This window comes from Hydra vulgaris, chromosome 05 (assembly GCF_038396675.1).
Source record: "Hydra vulgaris chromosome 05, alternate assembly HydraT2T_AEP".
Classification (NCBI taxonomy): domain Eukaryota; kingdom Metazoa; phylum Cnidaria; class Hydrozoa; order Anthoathecata; family Hydridae; genus Hydra; species Hydra vulgaris.
Genome location: NC_088924.1, coordinates 44,131,264 through 44,148,956, shown reverse-complemented (window position 1 = coordinate 44,148,956; position 17,693 = coordinate 44,131,264). Strand labels below are relative to the sequence as shown.

The window sequence follows — 17,693 nt, the reverse complement described above, 5'->3', positions numbered from 1 at the left end:
TATACAGAAAGGTAAATAATGAATCTATTCATAAAATTCGGAATTAGGGAAAACGTTTTTTTTTTTATTGGATTTTTCTAGAGCAGAGAGCATTTTTTTACCTCAGGTGTATTAAATGTAAAATAAACTTATATAATAGCATAATAAATATAAAATTTAACAATGTTTGTTGCTTTTTTAATAATTATTACAATCAGTTGCTATTGGTAAACATTTTTCACCATTATCAGCTATATACCAACAAACATATGTTATATATGTATTGATTTTTGAACTTGAAATAAACAATATGAATTTGTATGTTTGCAATTTTTTTTGTTTCTACATCTTTACCCTTATTTCTCTATAAAGGTGTAGAATGTTAAGAGTTAATTTTTTTGGTCATTAATTAACTATATCAAAACAAATCTGTGGACATCAGGTCATAAACTTTTTCTTATAGCTTATTATGTTACAATGTTTTTAATCTATTATAATACAATACTAAGGGCAATCCAAATTAGCTTTTGCTTGCCATTGTTTTCAATTCAAAAATGTTATAAATTAACAGGGCTAGCTGTAATAATAATAATATAAAATAACATAACTTAAACGTAACATACTATTATAATAGTAATATAAAATAACAGAGTTCTGCAGAACTCTGTGTAAAAAAATCATACCTAGTTATTATTATTTTATTGATATTACTAGGTAAAATATAAAACTGCTTTGAGAATCGCATGATAATTACAGCTTAGTCAAGTTTCACCATCTGTTTTATAGTTTGTTACAATTGTTGTCTTTTTATGTCTTGAAGTTATAAAAACTGTTACCAAAACAAACTACTCTTTTTAAATCTTTATTTTTATGACAACATTTTGAAAATCACGGATTTTCGAGTTATGAAGTTTTGTAAAAGTATAAGTACTATTATGCACAAATTTTGATAGAAAAACCATAACATTTTCCTTATCATTATTTGATTTTTTATGCTATTATTATTATTTTTACTATCCAATGCGCTTTTTTGACATTTATTTTGATTTTAATTAGGGTTAAAAATTTCCCGGGAAAAAAAAAATAGTTAAAATTAACGGGTAAAATTATAAGCGTTAGTTAGGCAGTTGTTATGCACAATTTTATGGTAAAATATTGTGAAGTAGATTATAAATATATTAGACAGCCCCCTTTGAAAAACACCTTTTTAGGGTATTTTGTTGTGTTTTTATTTTATTTTAACTTTAAGTAGCTACTATGATAATTTATTTTCAAAATTTTTTAAAGCTGTTTTGTCCTGATATTTATCATAAATTTATTGATGTTTATTGCCGTAGCAAGCTTTGTTAAAGGCTTAACATAATGTGCACCTCCATACTTAAAGGGCATGAGGCATCTTTCAAAATCTCTTAAATTGAGCCTGAGTAGAGTTTCAAAATATGCAGCTGGGATGCGTCACGTGGTCTTAAAAAAACAACTTACAGAATATGAAAATGATATAATCAGAACTTTTTATATCAGATATTCGAAAATCTGGAACTTTTACCATTTTTTGATTATTTCCAATAACTGTGTAGTGCATTTGAAAATATATTGTTAATAAAGTTATTTGTACGTGTTTATTTTAAGTTACATATTTACGCATTGGCTAAAAGTTGTCGACGGCCCCTCCAGTCGTCGACGTTTTGTCAATAAAAAACATGCCGAGCTATCACAAACAAAAATAATTTTCGCAATAAGTTTCGTAACTTTTGAAGTTTTAAGTAACTTTTTAAACGAAAAATTAAAAACAAATTATTGTATGCACAATTATTTTTTTGTTTTAGTTCCGTTTGTCAATATGTCAATCTGATCTAGCACGGCGCAGGGACAAACACAAAAACTTCAAACATTCAACAACTCTTCTAAAAACTTTCCTCTAGTAACTCTTTTCATCCTTTTTTGACGGCTGTTTTAACTGAACTTTTTTAACTGCTGTTTCAACTGAGATTCAATTTTTTTTTTTTAATGTGACTTATAAAAAAAAAGGCACTCGACTTCGTTAGAGTGATGTTTGTTTATTCAACTGAAGAGAACGCTGTCATGTGATTAGTCATTAAATTCAGTTCTAAAGTTATCTTAATCTTTAAAAAGAAAGCAGAAAAAACAAAATATTTTTCCAGTGGATGGTGAATAAAAAAGCTCTCTTTTCAATTTTATTATTTCTCAACTTGAAGGAAAAAAAGTTCAGAGAACACTAACTTAAATTACTTTCTGTCGCCTTTTTTGATTTTTCAAAATTTTTTGTCTGCAAAATTTTCACTAGCAATTTCGTACATAGAAATTCAATAGCTTTGCGCTTCTTTCAAATCCACAATGCTGACATCAGATCAGATTGACATATTAACAAATTGAACTACAACAAAAAAATATAAATAATTTGGTTTTAGTTTTTTATTTAAAAAGTTACTTATGCAAGAAAACTTTTTAAATTTAAGCTCATAACATGATTCATATTATGCCCTTAACATAAGTTATGCTTTTTCAGCCTTTTTATTAATTTAAAAAACCCTCAATTACAATAGCACATACAATTAAAAAATTGGGGGGCTCTGCTGGGACTCTATTTTTTCTTGACCCGGACACAGTTGCACCAATGCGCCAGGGTTTATCCGGCATTTGAGTTGCATTCAAAATTTGAGCCATACCTTGCTAAACACTTACAAAATCAAGCAAATCAGGGCAGAGGAAATGTTTAAATCATTGATAACTCACAGATAGCAGATCATTTATTCTGACCTTTAAAGTGGTGTAGGAAAGGATAGGAAAGTTACAATCAAAAGCTTGAGTGGGACAAAATGGTTAGCATTTTTATAAAAACTTTACACGCAAATTACATTCATGTCTATGAGATTTTAGAATCAAATGTTCTGAATAAAGATGAAAAATGTCAGACATTAATTAAACCTTCAACAGTTTTAAAGAAAAAAAAACTTTTGATTTTACTTTTTTGCTTAGGCACAAAATCATGTTATAACTTGATGTAACTAGTGTTAAACTTCAGATGGGAGAGAATTTTTAGCTCTTAATTTGAGATAGTTTCAATCTCTTTCGGAATATAATACATCAGTTTGGGAGATTTTCTTGACATTAAAGAACTGCAGAGAGTTTCTCAGGCATTATTCTTAAGCTGTTCAAGCACCAATATACAAGAAACTAGAAGTGGAAAGTAGAAGCTGGCGTTATGCAAAAAGTAGTTGATAAGAATAAAAAACAGAATGAAGTGGTTCTAAGCGGCAATGACAAATTTAAAATATTTTAATCAATTTTTATTATAGAAAAGTTGAAAATGTACTTAAAAAAACTTTTTGTTAACGAGTTTGCAGAAAGAAAGTTTGGTTTTCTAAATAGTTTTCCGACCATGACCATTCCTCTTTCCTAAATAGTTTTCCAACCAAGACAGTTCCTGTAATTGTTGTTGCTTCCAAATTCTTGAGCACTATTTATTTAGCACAATTGCATGATATAATTGTCAAGTTTTCCAAGTCATGTTAAAAGAGAAGAATACATCAGCACTAGGATGTTTACAAGTAATTCGTAGAAATAAGTTAGAATCAGTTTTTTCAAATGCTGACATCGCACATCGGATTTTTCTAATCCTTCCGATTACTAATTGTAGTGCAGAAAGAGTATTTTCAAAAATGGCAAGAATTAAAAACGGTATCTGTTGCTCAATGTTAAATGGTTGTTTAAATGCTCTTCGTTTAATGACAATTCAAAGAACTCTCTTACAAATATAAATTTTGATGTCGTAATCGGCTTTGCAAAAGTAAAAGTAGAAAAAAATTCTTAGTGAATAAAAAAGTAATTTCATGCTTTGCTGCATTCATTTTGTAATATATTTTTTTAAGAAAGAAGCCCCCAAATAATTTTGCACACGGCCCTCTAGACCCTATATCCGGCCTTGCCAGAATTCTACAAAAAAAAAAAAAAATTACTATCATTATTTTATCGTATAATAGGTATTCTGACTTAAATCTAGTGTTTTGTGTGGTTTGTGCAACTGATTTATGTTTAAAACTATCACTTTTATGGGTTATTGAATTTTATTCCAGTCATCCGCTGAAAAAAAATTTGTTAGGGTTTTTAGAAAATTACTTTAAAAAAATACTACTTTCTTGATTGTTATAATTGCTACTAAGTAGTTTCCTTTGGACAGTTATTAATGTTTTGTAAAGTTTTATTTCATAATCATTAAAGATTGCAACACTGGAGAATTCCCTTGGAGAATAATTCCGAACCTTTGAGTTCTCAAATAAATATCTAAATGTTTCTATAGTAATTAAATGTCTTTATTTTTCTAAATGTTATATCGCAATGCAATGGAAGATATCAAGAGGTAAATGTGACATTTTTAATGGCCTAATAGTTAATTAATTTTATAATTAGTTTTTACCGTGCACAAGTATATTCAATTCAGAAGCTCAGTGCATAGGACTCAAACCTGGTAAATATTGCACTAATCTTATAGAATCACTGGGTGCCGGCGGAACTTTAAAATTTTAGGTTAATTTTACTTAACAAACTTTCAAACTATATTTCAAGCATTTTTTAAAAAAAAATCAATAGTCATACAAACATTCAATACATTTAAGTTTGCACAAATCTCTTACAGATGTTTATTTGGATGCGAGTTCTTGGTCATTAAATGTTTTTGTTTAGAATTATCGAGTTTTTCTACTGGGGAAAAATGATTTAATTATTTATTAATTAGGAAATGCATTTAATCAATGAATAAAGAAAAAATGCAGACATTAACGAGCCCTGTTTAGGGAAGAAGTCATGTAAAAAGTTATGTAGAAGGTGATATTTATATTTTCTTAAAATTCTGGTAATAAAGTATAGCATATATAAAGTGGCATGTATTCTGTAAACGTTTTCCCTGGCACTCCAATTTAATATTATTTTTTTGCACTTTCAATTTCTTTTTTTCATGAGGTGCGATCGATGAAACTTTCTTACCTCCTCCTGCCAATGAAGACTATTTCCAACGTTAAGACAGTTGCTCAAAAACTCCATGTAACATCTGTCTTGACAACAACTCAAGCAGTTTCCATGTTAAGAAGTATCCGAAAAATAAAAAGAAACTATTACCGCCAAAGAAATTCGCAAAAAGTACGATTGGCAACTGCAGAAAAAACAAAAACACACTTCCGTCTGGTGTTTAAAGAAAGTTAAGCTGTAATGCTCAGAAAACTGCAAAAATAAGCAGTAAAGTTTTAGTTTATAATGTAAGTTTTTATTTTACTCTGCAAAATATAAAAAACAGACTTTTAAAATGTTTTCTTCAAAAATCTTTTAGCTGCGTATCATTTAAACACATGTGTTTAAAGAATTATCTAATTTTTAAAAAAATTTCGTAAATATCGAATACTGGAAAACAAGCACGTCAATATTAAGTTGTTGTTATGTGTTCAATATTTTGTCATTTCGGGGGCTATAACTCCTCTATTTATTTTCAGACGTCATTCATTTTAAGTGAATGACGTCCGAATGTTATTCACTGAGTTACTGCATTGGCGGTTATAAGAAAAGCGACTTTTTTTAATTATGTGATAAAAAATCGCATTAAATTGCGCACAAATTTTCCATAAAAATTAACTCATAATAAATTGACTAACAATTCGCTCTATAAGGATGACAGCATCGCGATTATCTAACTAAATATCGGATTTATAACTAAGCGCCCACACTTTCTTATTTAGTTATCGCAATTTATCGCATTGGCAAAGTTTATTGAGTTGCCAAAATTTATCAAATTGCGGTAACGCTTGTGCTTAGAAGAATGTCCCAAAAATTGATGAAAACTTGAAAATCAAAAGACTATACCCTCCAAACTATGTGATTTGGTCTATAAAGATAGAATATATAAAAAATTTTGATCCAAAGTTAGCAACTTTGCTAAATGTATAATTATAAATTCTGAGAGATTTATATTTTTTAACGGTTTTACGCGCATGTTACTGAGATAATTTTCCTTCATGAATATAACTTATAAATTAATTTCGCAGAATTAAATAATGAAATAAACAACCGTTATAGCGAGAAAAAATGAATCACAACGTTAAAAACCATTTTTTTTTATTAAATTAAACGCATAGGAAAACAGTTTATAAAGGATATGATTTTGTGAGTTGATCTTTTGGCATTTTGGCTTGTAATTTTTTTCTGCGATCTCAACAAGCATTATATTTTGCCTTTGGTCATCATTGGTAGATGCCTTCACAAAGTCTGGTATAAGTTTGATGCTTCTTTCTGCACAACTGTTAGTAGTAGAGAGATATTTTACAAATAAACAGAACTTACGAAAACTTACAGTACTATCCCAAGATAAACCCATTCTCCCAAAATAACCCCAAACCCATTATCCCAAGATAAACCCAACTCCACCGTAAACCCATTGTTCAACTTTACTTTTTGAAATTCCAATAATTTTAAAAAGATACCAAGATGTTGTTTCGGAAAAAAATGTTGTTTCGGAATCAAGAACTCAATTAATTTGAGGATACTTAATATGGAATGTAAGCATAGAAAATTTAAGTAGGTTATTAATCATTTTTTTTTTCATTGTCTTCAACGTCACGATCTCCAATTGCTAACATAATAAGCTGAGGAGATAAGTACCAAGAATGTTATTTTGTACTCTTTCTTAAAGACTGTCCTATATGGTCATTGTATTGCTCTTGAACTTTAAAACTTGCCCTGAAAGCATTAAGGTCATTCTTGAGAGCTTTGATAGACTGAGAGCTTTTTAAAAACCATGATGCATTAAGAATGGCGGTAAAAAAACTTCTCTTCTCAACCTTATTTTCCTCCTTTTCTGTCATTATTTTAACAAAATTTTTTGTTATTTCTAATGTAAGAAGGTAAAGTCCAACTGCCATAAAACGTGCCTCATGACAAGCGCCAGGTTGATGGAATTTAAAATTAGTTACATTTCCACCAAGATAAAAAGCAACAAGCTGGCAAAGGTTTCTATAATCACCTCTTGCAAAAGTATTTTTGAGCAGAGCTTTTGAACAGAAAGTAAGGGCATCTTTTGCAAGAGTATACAACACTGAATCAACTCCTAGGTTATCCCAACACATTTTTACAATACATTTAGAGTATTCACTTCTCTACAAACTTCGTTCCTCTTTTTTTTAATTTTAAATATTATGCTCTATGGGGACTTTTCGTCTTTCCTGTGAGTACTTTCATTAAGTGAGACATATGCTGCTCATATATGTGATGCTAGCATAACAACCATATAAAAGGGAGGTTAAGTTTTACGCACAGCAATTGAATTGCTTCAGCATATTTCCCCGCATTACTACTGGTTGTATCGCAGCAGCAAGCAAACAGTTGATTAACACACTTGTAATATTCTAATAACTTTATTAGTTCAATTGCCTGGCATGCTCCAGTATCATTTTTGATTTGGGCAATCCCAAGCAATATTTCATCGGAATCTGGAGCATCTGAAGAACTAACGCTCACAGTCAATCTGTCATAAGCAACAGATATTTGAAGGTCTTCTGAAATTTCTTTAACTAGTTTAGTGTCAAAATGTAGAACTAGTATTTTACCTTTTAATAAATCAAGTATTTGCTTTCTTTTTTAGAAGGCCCCCTGTTGACTAAATTATGTGAAACCGTTTTCTGTGAACGGAAGACCTAAAGATGTTTATTTTTTTTAAACTAATATTAGATTTGAAAAGAATTGCAAACATAATTGAGGTCGTATTCCAATATTATATCTTGCTGCCACAATTGATGCTTCTTTAGAAAGCTCATCAGGAGTAAGCTCTATGATTATTTTAATCATTTTTTTTAATCTAAAAGTGTTTAATAAATAAATTTTTTATTTAAATTTGCTGTAAAGTTAATATGCCTCTATTAATATTAAAGTTGTTCTGGAAATAAAATTAATACTTGATTATAAATAAAAATTATTTTTAATAACGTAGTAGTTCACAATTACCTTTTCTTTTTCTTCATAAGTTTTTCGTCAAATTCATCATCTGTTGAAGAGTCAAATTCGCAATCGGCTGTTTCAAATCCATCTAAATTTTCACAACATATTGATATACTACTATCATGGCTTCCTTGAACTTTATGAATCTATTTTTGTTTTTGTTTTTCGTTAGTTAGAATTCTGAGTTTGCTCTATTCAGTTCTAGCTCTGTAAGAAGCATCATCATTTTCTTTAATGAAAATTTTCCTTTCCTTCATTTGATCTTTCAAAAATTCTAGATCATTTTCAACTACTTTTAGATCATTATTTCAGATAAGTTGCTCTTATTTTCTTTTCAAAATCAATTTTTGAGACATTAAAAAGATTACTTAACTCGAATTTAAATTCTTCTATTAGAATGTTATGTTTTGTTTTATCTTTAAACTCAAGTATTTTCATTTTCAGCATTTTAGCGTATTTTTTAATGAACTTCTTTTATTTGACACTAAGTCAATTATAAAACAAATTATTTTATTGGTAACACGAGTTGATAAAAAACGAGTACTAAATGAAAAAATATTCATTAATTTAAAGGTTACTTATTACCTTACAGCTTCTTTCGGAATATAATCTCTAAAACCTGATTTGATCTATACAGAAATAACTTCGGCAACAACACAATTGATTCCAAAATGATTAACAAACTCCTTTAAAACATACAAGTTCAAATCCAAGATGTTTATGGGAGCACGCAATGTGAAACTTTGACGGCCTGAATCTGTATCTTTTTTCAGAGTTTAATAATAGGTGGTATCTCTACACATTTTCCACGCAAGACAGATGGTTTGTTGGCAATTTGTTTATAGGATAATTAAGAAGGTAAACAGTTCTGCAAGGACTAATAGAGCAGTTGTATTTTCTCTTTGCACCTTGTTTTATTTTTGTTTTTTAACATTTCATGTTAAAAACAAATAACAATTGATATTGTGAAAACTTCTGCACTAGTTAAAATTATTTAACAAGTAAACCTATTAGAAAAATTTCTAATAGGTTCTAAAGCTATTAGAAAAATTTCTAATAGGTTAAAAATTTCTAATAAAAAACATTCTAAGCTTATCTAGCAAATCTTTCTGTATGATTTTAACAACAATGCTTTTTTCATGACAAAAGCGAAGGGACGAAAATACGGAGAAAATTGTTATATTCAAATTTTCAAATATACATCTTGCAATTGTCGAGTAAATCAACCATAATATTTGGGTATTTTCTTTTTCTACAGACCAAATCCCAAACCTTAGGGTATAGTCTTTTTTTTTTTGGGACACCCTAGTGCTTAGTCAGAATATCTTAAGTTTTAGCGCTGTTTTTTTTTACAAAAGTTAAAAATAACTTCTCGATATATAAACAGCTTTTTTTTCCAGTAAATTTCCCGCTTTTATTGTGTCATATTTGCTTGTGTTTTATAACAATTTTAAAAACTTGTTTTGAAATAATAAGCTAAATATCATTCAATTTATTGTACATGATTCGATATTGTATGATTTAAAATTTAAATTTTAACAAATTCTTGTCTAAAGAATGCGAGTCTTGTTTAAAAAAGCAAGTTAGAAATAATACCTTCTCATTGATGACCTTAATACAATGGTTTTCTTCAAAATGACAACCGTATCGAACTACTTCTCCGTTGCTGTTGACATCTTTTAAACCAACCGTGGTTGTAGTGAAGACAGCCGCAACGATAAGAAAACTTTGTAAAAATATGTTATTCATTTTTCTTTTTTTTTTCTTTTATGCGTGGGAATCTAAAAACAATAAAGTAAAATTGTTTAAGATTTTTTTATTAGTAGAAGTATAAAAGAAAACGTTTTTTTAATACAAAATGATTTTTTTGAAAATCATGCAATGTTAATAAACATTTTAACCTTTATCTATTTTCATCAGCCAAAAAAAATAACTAAAGCAAAACGTTGCATAAAGTTAAATAAAGATTTATGATCTAGTCAAAACTCCAGGTCGTTACTCATTTTAATCAAAACTTTCGTTGAAAACCGAAACTAGACTTCGATATGCTTTAATGCACAAACTTGGCACAAAAAATTGCATTCATAATAAAAGATCAAAATTTATGAGGTGGGTGTTTACCGACCCCAAGTATATTCAAAAACTGAAAAAATCTTTCTATAAGCAAAATTTCATAAAATGTCAAATACCATAACGTTTTTCATAAAAATGAATAATGTCAGAACTTTTGAAAAAATAATTTTTTACCCAATCACGGTTGGTTATGGTAAATTACACACCAATATTTAATGCATTTATTTAGCAATAAGTATTGACTTTAACGTACAATATTGAATTCTGTCTTTTATTTTCAGCATGATTACTAATTATATCATTTTTCAACATTATTTTTAACAAAATTTTTATGCCAAATTTTTTGATTTACTTATTTTAAGGGGCTTTCGAAATTTGGAAACCAAGTTTAGGGCCGTTTCGAGTAGGTGTCTGGTGGAGTTTGCTTTTGGGTTTTTACCGATGAAAAAAAGGTCGTTTATTTTCTCAATTTAACGACTAGATATAAATTGTCCAAGAGCCATTTTGTCAGATAAATAAAAAAAAAGTATTAAAATGCCGACTGAAGGTAGTCGTATTTCAAATGACAATAGATCTTATGTTGCAAACGTTAATGAAAGCTACAACAACAACTCAACCAAATTAGTTTCACTGACAAATTAGTTTTACATTTTGTTGATGGGTTGGAAATGCTTGTGAAATTTCAGAAGAACAAGAAAAAGTTTTTATTGATTTTATGTATCTTCATGATATGACTCATTTTACTGGCCTAGCACCAAAGACACTTGTTGCATACCGGTGCAGCATGTTAGTGCAGGCTTTTCAGACCCAATCAATACTGCAACAGGGTAATTTCAAGATTGAAGCTATTTTAAATATGTAATTGGAATCAAGTTGTTTATGGCTGCACTTAACTGATTTATTTTTGCATCAAAAATTTTTTTTAGTGGGAAATAAACATTATATTAGCATAAAGTAAAAAACAGTATAAATCTTTGATTTTTTGTTTTTGTTTTTTTGTTGCAGAAAATGTGTTGAAAAATTTGTGTTGTTTCCAAAACTACATGGCATAATCAAGTTACTTAATAACATGATTATACATTTATAACCAAGGCCGCATTTGTGACGTTGGGATTCACGGCGCTCTTAGGCATATGAAAATTGTCGTTTTAAAGTTTCTAATAAAGTATAAAAAAGTACATATCTTCGCTAAAAACTAAAACTTCGAAATGAAAAAAAAATAAGCTCACCATTTTGGTTGGCGCCCCTAGGCAGTTGTCTAGATTTGCATTATGGCAAATGCACTTGTCTATAACTTAAATTAAAATTTCGGATCAATTTTCAAATTTTAAACAAAGTTATTTTAACCAGTTTGAAAGTAGCATTTTTTTATGTTTGAAGTTCTTTCAAGCAACATTTTATTTTTAACAAAATTAAATATACCTAAAATATCAGTAATTCAACAATTTAATTGTGACCACGTGTCACAAATTAATGTTATGTCATATTCTATCAACCATAACTCTTACACATGGTCGTATGACTTTGTCAATATCAACTTCTCTGGCATTTTAAATTGTCAATAACATTTCTCCATTTTTATAATTGTTTAACTTCTAAAATCCTTTTTCAGAAATACTTATTTTTAAAGTGCAAATGTTTGGCGACTGCTAAGGTGTCGTTAGAGATAAACTTCTTGGTATCATCTACTAAAATGAAGATCAACTTACATATTATTTTTGAGATTTTTTTTTTTTTTTAATAGATTGAGTTTAAACCATTTCATTACTTATAGAAATGAAATAACTATAAAACCAAGTTAAAAAAAAGCGAATTTAAAAATTGAATATTGAATTTGAGTTTTGTCAAAAAGCCTACTAAACTAAACCTAATTTGCAGTTGCTACGTATAAGCTACTTATACGCGCCACTTTAATTACTGTGTTTTACACTTTGCTGATTTGTTTATTTTTCTGAAATATCTCAAACAAATATCAAAAATATACTTTTTGAATATAAAAACATTTAGATATTTGGTAGAACAAGCTTTGTTTTTAATGCAGTATGATACTATATTCAATTATTTTCTTATTAGTAGCTATTTTTATAATAATAATTTCATAATAGTAAACGACTATTTTCATAATAGAAAATATTTATAAAAGTTAAGGATGCATATTCTAACGAAAAACAAGTTAATATCGGTATTTGGTCTTCAATGTTTGTTTACTGTTCTTCAAAACAAAAACAATACAACAGTTATTGTATCTGTTTTTCATCACAGCAATACAATAACAGTAAATATTGTTTTAATTACATCTCTGGTATAACAATACAGTATTATTGTACTGTACGGTACTATGTACCTTATAAAAAAAACATTTCTATTTACCAGCAATGGTAAAAGACACATAGTCCATAGAATAGAAGTTAAGAAATATATATGATAAATCTTATGTTTAGTACAAAATCGTAAGATTTAAAAAATTTATATACCTTGTTTTTTTAGTTCATAAAAAAATTTCTCCAACATAATTTTTATTGTTTCTAAAAGTGTAAAATAAACTCTATACAAAGATGCTAATTGTTGAACCATAGACTAAAATTATGATATGATACTTGTAATAAATAATTTGCAATCTGCACCTTCGGTTTACTTAGAATTCACTTTTTTAAGATACGTTACCGTTTCATTGCAAAAACATAAGTCTCAAAAACATAAGTCTCGAAAACATAAGTCTTAAAATTTACAATTTTCAGCTATTGACTAATATTGAAGTATAAGAAAGAACAAACACTGACCTGAAAGTTTCGCAATGTTCATGAAAAAACAAAAAACAAAATTTTATCAAAATTTGAGATATCCAAGTGGAGATTTCTGGACCACTTGGCATGAAATGACCCAACTGCAAAGAAGTAAGTTTTTTTGACAAAAAGTTTTTTTGCAATTTGATTCTATAATAAATTTATTTCTAAGGGGCTGTCCATTGGTAACGTCAGCAGTTCTCAGGCAATTTTTACCTCCCTATTTAATAATGCTACCCGGGTAGTATCCAACGGGAGATTACCCGTGTACGCATTGACAGCCCTAATCTTAGTTAATGATAAATATTTATCATAATTTATGTACAGCCACTAACATCTTTTTTTCGATATTATAAAAGTATTATATATAGTATTATATATTATTTTCGATATTATTTGTAATTATTTATGGATTTGATATTGATTTGAAAATTTCAATAAAGTTTATCTTTGTGACGGGGGTTCTATATGTAGTTAATTGAAAGTAATGGAAAAAAATGTAATTGTTTAAGTAAATTTAAAAAAATATGTAACTGTGTTTCTCATAAAATATGATGTCCTTGGCCTTGAAGCATACTTAAATACAAAGCTTATATACAGTTGCACGAGACTACTGGTGAAGAACTTTGTTTATAAATTGATTTATATGTTATTTATTACAAGTTGAACATCAGAGTTTTTTAAAAAAAAGAAAATTTGTACTGATTGCAAAACTAGCTTACATGTTTCATATTAATATATAAACTCTGAGGAGATTTTATTTTTATGTTTTGTTTCAACCTTAGTTTCAAAGAGACTGATACATTTTTTAATTACATAACTCTAATAAAACATCGTCCTTAAACCATTAAACACTTTTTAAAGATTTAGAAAAAAAGTATAGCAGGCTACATTGACTTATATATAAAAGATGACAATTGGAAACTAAAACTCTATTTGAACAAAAGAAAATAAACAAAAAAAAAAAATTAAACAAAAGAAATTAAGTTTATTTGTTTGTCTAGTGAACAGTAATTTTTTGCACAGTTACATAACATTACTAACAAAAAAAGACACTAACTTAACACTAACATTACTAGCAAGAAAAAGTATTGAAGTCAAATAAGATAACCAAATAAAAGTGGATTATGGCATCAAAATATGCAAATTATTGTGGCATTTTTTTGTATTGTATTATTTGAAAAATAAGGATTTAAAAAAACCAAATTAAGTGGTTTAAAATAAACGTTGTAATTGCAAAAGATTAATAGAGAAAACACAATAAAATTATTAGAAAAAAGGAACAAATTCAGTTGTTATGTTATGTGTTTTTGTTATTATAAAACGTGTTTTGCATGCATAAACTCCTAAAATATATACAACGTGAACTTACATTTGTACAGTTTTTTTTTCTACCTCTTTACACTTGGTTCTTCATTATGATTTAGTAAGTTACTCCATTAGGTAAATAGTTTCATGACGTTTCACGGCATTTAAGTCATCAATTTTTTTCAATAATTTATAATGCTACAACGTTTTGTAATGAGTTAATTACTAGATGATCCTGCATTTATAGTTCTATGAAGCATTATCAATTCAAACTTTATATGCAGTTGTACCAGACTACTAGTAAGGTACTAAGAGAATGCGACGTGTAAATCTTAAACTAGAGCAAAGGTAGTTCTACACTCGTTACTGCATCTTTATACGAACTTATAACAAGTTAAACATTTACTTCTAGTACATTATTGTTTTTTATTACTTAACTCTAATAAAATATTGTCCTTAAACCTTTATATACTTTGTGAAAGTTTAAAAACTATTTTAAATTTTATATAAACAGGATGACAATTGGATATTATAAATTTATTTGAAATTTTAACAAAAAAATGTGATATTTATTTGTTTTTTTTACCTAACAGTTCTTTTGTTCAGTAACATATAAGCTTTGATATTACAAGCTAGCTAAGAGAATTGAATTCAAATATTTAACCAAAGCAAGGTGAATTATGACATTTATTGTAATAAAAAAGCAGTTCATCAAAACATGATTTTACGTTAGAGGAAGCAAGTTTTCAATAAAAATTAATCGATGTTTTTTCAAAATAAAACATGACATATCTCTATTTTTATATTCACAGAAATTCAAAAAATAACAGACTTGATTTTATTGGTTTTACTAAAAATAACTTAATGAAACTATATATAAAATTTGGAAAAACGGAATACATTTTTAAGTTTTTTATATACAATACCAAAGTCAATCCAAATCAGCTCTTGCTTACAATTGCTTTTAATTTGAGAGTGTTACCTTGGCTTGCTTTAACAACAAATAAGCAATATTCTCAAACATTAAGAGATTTAGTAATGTATATAAGTATAAGATTAAGGTATAAGATTAGTAATGTATATAACTTATATATGGATTAGTGTAACGTTTTATAAAGAAATTAGATAATTTTTTTTTAAACATTTTTCTAACAAAATGATAGCATTAAGAAAACTTAACGTGAAAAAAATCATACCAAGTTAATTATATTCTATTGAAATTACTGAGTAAATTATATAACTGTTATAAAAAGTCTATCGTATGAGAATCGCAGCATAATTAAGTTTCATTATCGATTTATAGTTTGTTATAATGGTTATCAAAAGATTTTTCTGAAGAATTTTGTTTCATGAAAAAATCATAAAATACCGCTTTTTAGCATTGTTTTTAATGCAAGCCAAAAGTTCGCAAAAACAAACATTGAACCAACTCGAGTTGCTTCAATATTTGTTTTAACATTAAAGAATTACTAGACAAGACTTGTATTAATATTTTTAAAAAGATCCCTGCTGACACAAACCATCCGATAACTACTAAATTACCTCGCACTAATAACAGAAACCCCAACAGATTTCCATTCGCTCTAAATATCGCATTCACTACAACCTATCAGCAATCCTTTATTCAAAAATACCTAGGTATTTTTCATGATGGTGTCAGAATCCTCTACCTCCCACGAAACATTGGCAGGTCCGCTGTCTTTTCAACAGATAAATAATCAGTTCTTTTTCCTGCGTTCTACAATTGCATTACAAATAATGAATTGTACAGCTTTTTTATTACAAAAATAAATTGTACATTTCATTATTTGTAATGCTGATCAATTTTAAACAAAGATTTATAAAATTATAAATTAAAATATTTAACACTAAAAAGTATCAAAAAAACTTATAATAGCAATTTAAATAATGACATTGTTTCATTATAATAACATTATTTCATTATAATAACATTGTTTCATTATAATAACATTGTTTCATTATAATAACATTGTTTCATTATAATAACATTGTTTCATTTTAATAACATTGTTTCATTATAATAACATTGTTTCATTATAATAACATTGTTTCATTTTAATAACATTGTTTCATTATAATAACATTGTTTCATAATAATAACATTTTTTTATTATAATAACATTGTTTTATTATAATAACATTGTTTCATTATAATAACATTGTTTCATTATAATAACATTGTTTCATTATCATATAGCTCTTAGTAAATGGTATGAAGATTAAAAAAACTTCGTTTTAGCTTTTAGAAAACGATTAACGTACAGAAGATTTCTCAAATCATTCTAAGCATAAAAGCTTTCAAAAACCTGTCATAAGAAGAGAAATTTGACCTAATTATGGAACAAAATTATTATTAGAAACTGTTATTACACCTTAGTTACAAATTAATGAGCTATGTAGGCTACTTTTTATTTGTTTGAAAACTCAAAAATGTAAATAAATAGATAGCAAATAATAAATTTACTTGAGGAGATATTGTTTTTTTTCCAAGAAAGTTACAAGATTTTTGTTACAAGTTTGGACTATAAACTCTTACTGAAAAAACAATGCTTAAAAAAATTACAATAAGACAAAAATATATTTTTATTTAAAAAATGAATCCTTGGCTTTTAGTGAATGATTATATGTAGCCAGTTACAGTAATAAAACAACCTAATAATCAATTTTAACTATAGACACCAACACGAATAAAAGCAAGATCGTCTATCAACACAAAACATTATTACAGTAGCATCCAAAATTAACAGATAGCATAAAATATTACAGTGAACACTCAAACATCCAAGGGACCAAGAAATAAGCTTGTTAGAGCAAATAAAGATTTAACTGGAATTTCAAAAATAGTTATGAAGAGTTATCAAATTATTTAGAGTTTATTGTACATATTTTAGCTACTAAGATAGAAACACCTACATAAACATTGACAAAATACAAATTTATATAACCTAATGTAACCCATTAACACATAACAAAAACACACATTACCACATCATTTGACAGATAAAAATACTTAAAACATTTACAAATATAACATTTAAAAAATACAATGACATACCTTGAAATGTGTGTTTATCAAATTAAAAAAAAAGAATTATCAAGTCATTGGTTCTGTAACGTGCTATATAGAATTTGGTTGGGTGAAAACCAATGCTTTCTAAGATTAACATCAACTTTATCATAACATTTTGACTTTTATAAAAAATTTTTTTAAACATATTAAAAAAAAAAAAGATTGATGATAATGATTACATTAACTACAAACAGATTTTATAATATGTTTCATCATGACACTACACCACTTAGCTGGCAAGGACAACATTCTTGCTCTCAACAAAGTTAATTTACACTTTAACAAAGTACACCACTTGGCTAGCAAGGACAACAATTTTGTTGTAAATTAAGCCAAGTCACAACACTTTGAAACCACAGAAACAACATATTAACCACTTATAGATTATAAACAAATAACATTATATCGCATAAGAGAGATTTATATAAAACAGATATTGACACATAAACACTTTAACATAAAGC

At 27.5% G+C, this 17,693-nt stretch overlaps 1 protein-coding gene across 2 annotated transcripts in view; it reads right to left on the bottom strand.

The window, feature by feature from the left end:
* The window catches only part of LOC136080884 (carbonic anhydrase 1-like), a 49,055-nt gene extending 39,109 nt beyond the window's left edge, over positions 1-9,946 (bottom strand). Inside the window, exons 1-2 of one of the 2 annotated variants that reach the window (XM_065798261.1) lie at positions 9,876-9,946; positions 9,571-9,755 (exon numbers count right to left, since the gene is read on the bottom strand). In XM_065798261.1, the coding sequence (XP_065654333.1) occupies positions 9,571-9,723 (153 nt within the window). In that variant the 5' untranslated portion in view covers positions 9,724-9,755; positions 9,876-9,946. Of the gene's footprint in view, positions 1-662; positions 989-9,570; positions 9,756-9,875 lie in introns of those variants that run through there. The other variant, XM_065798262.1, reaches the window with a different exon arrangement.
* Between the last annotated feature and the right edge of the window lie 7,747 nt (positions 9,947-17,693).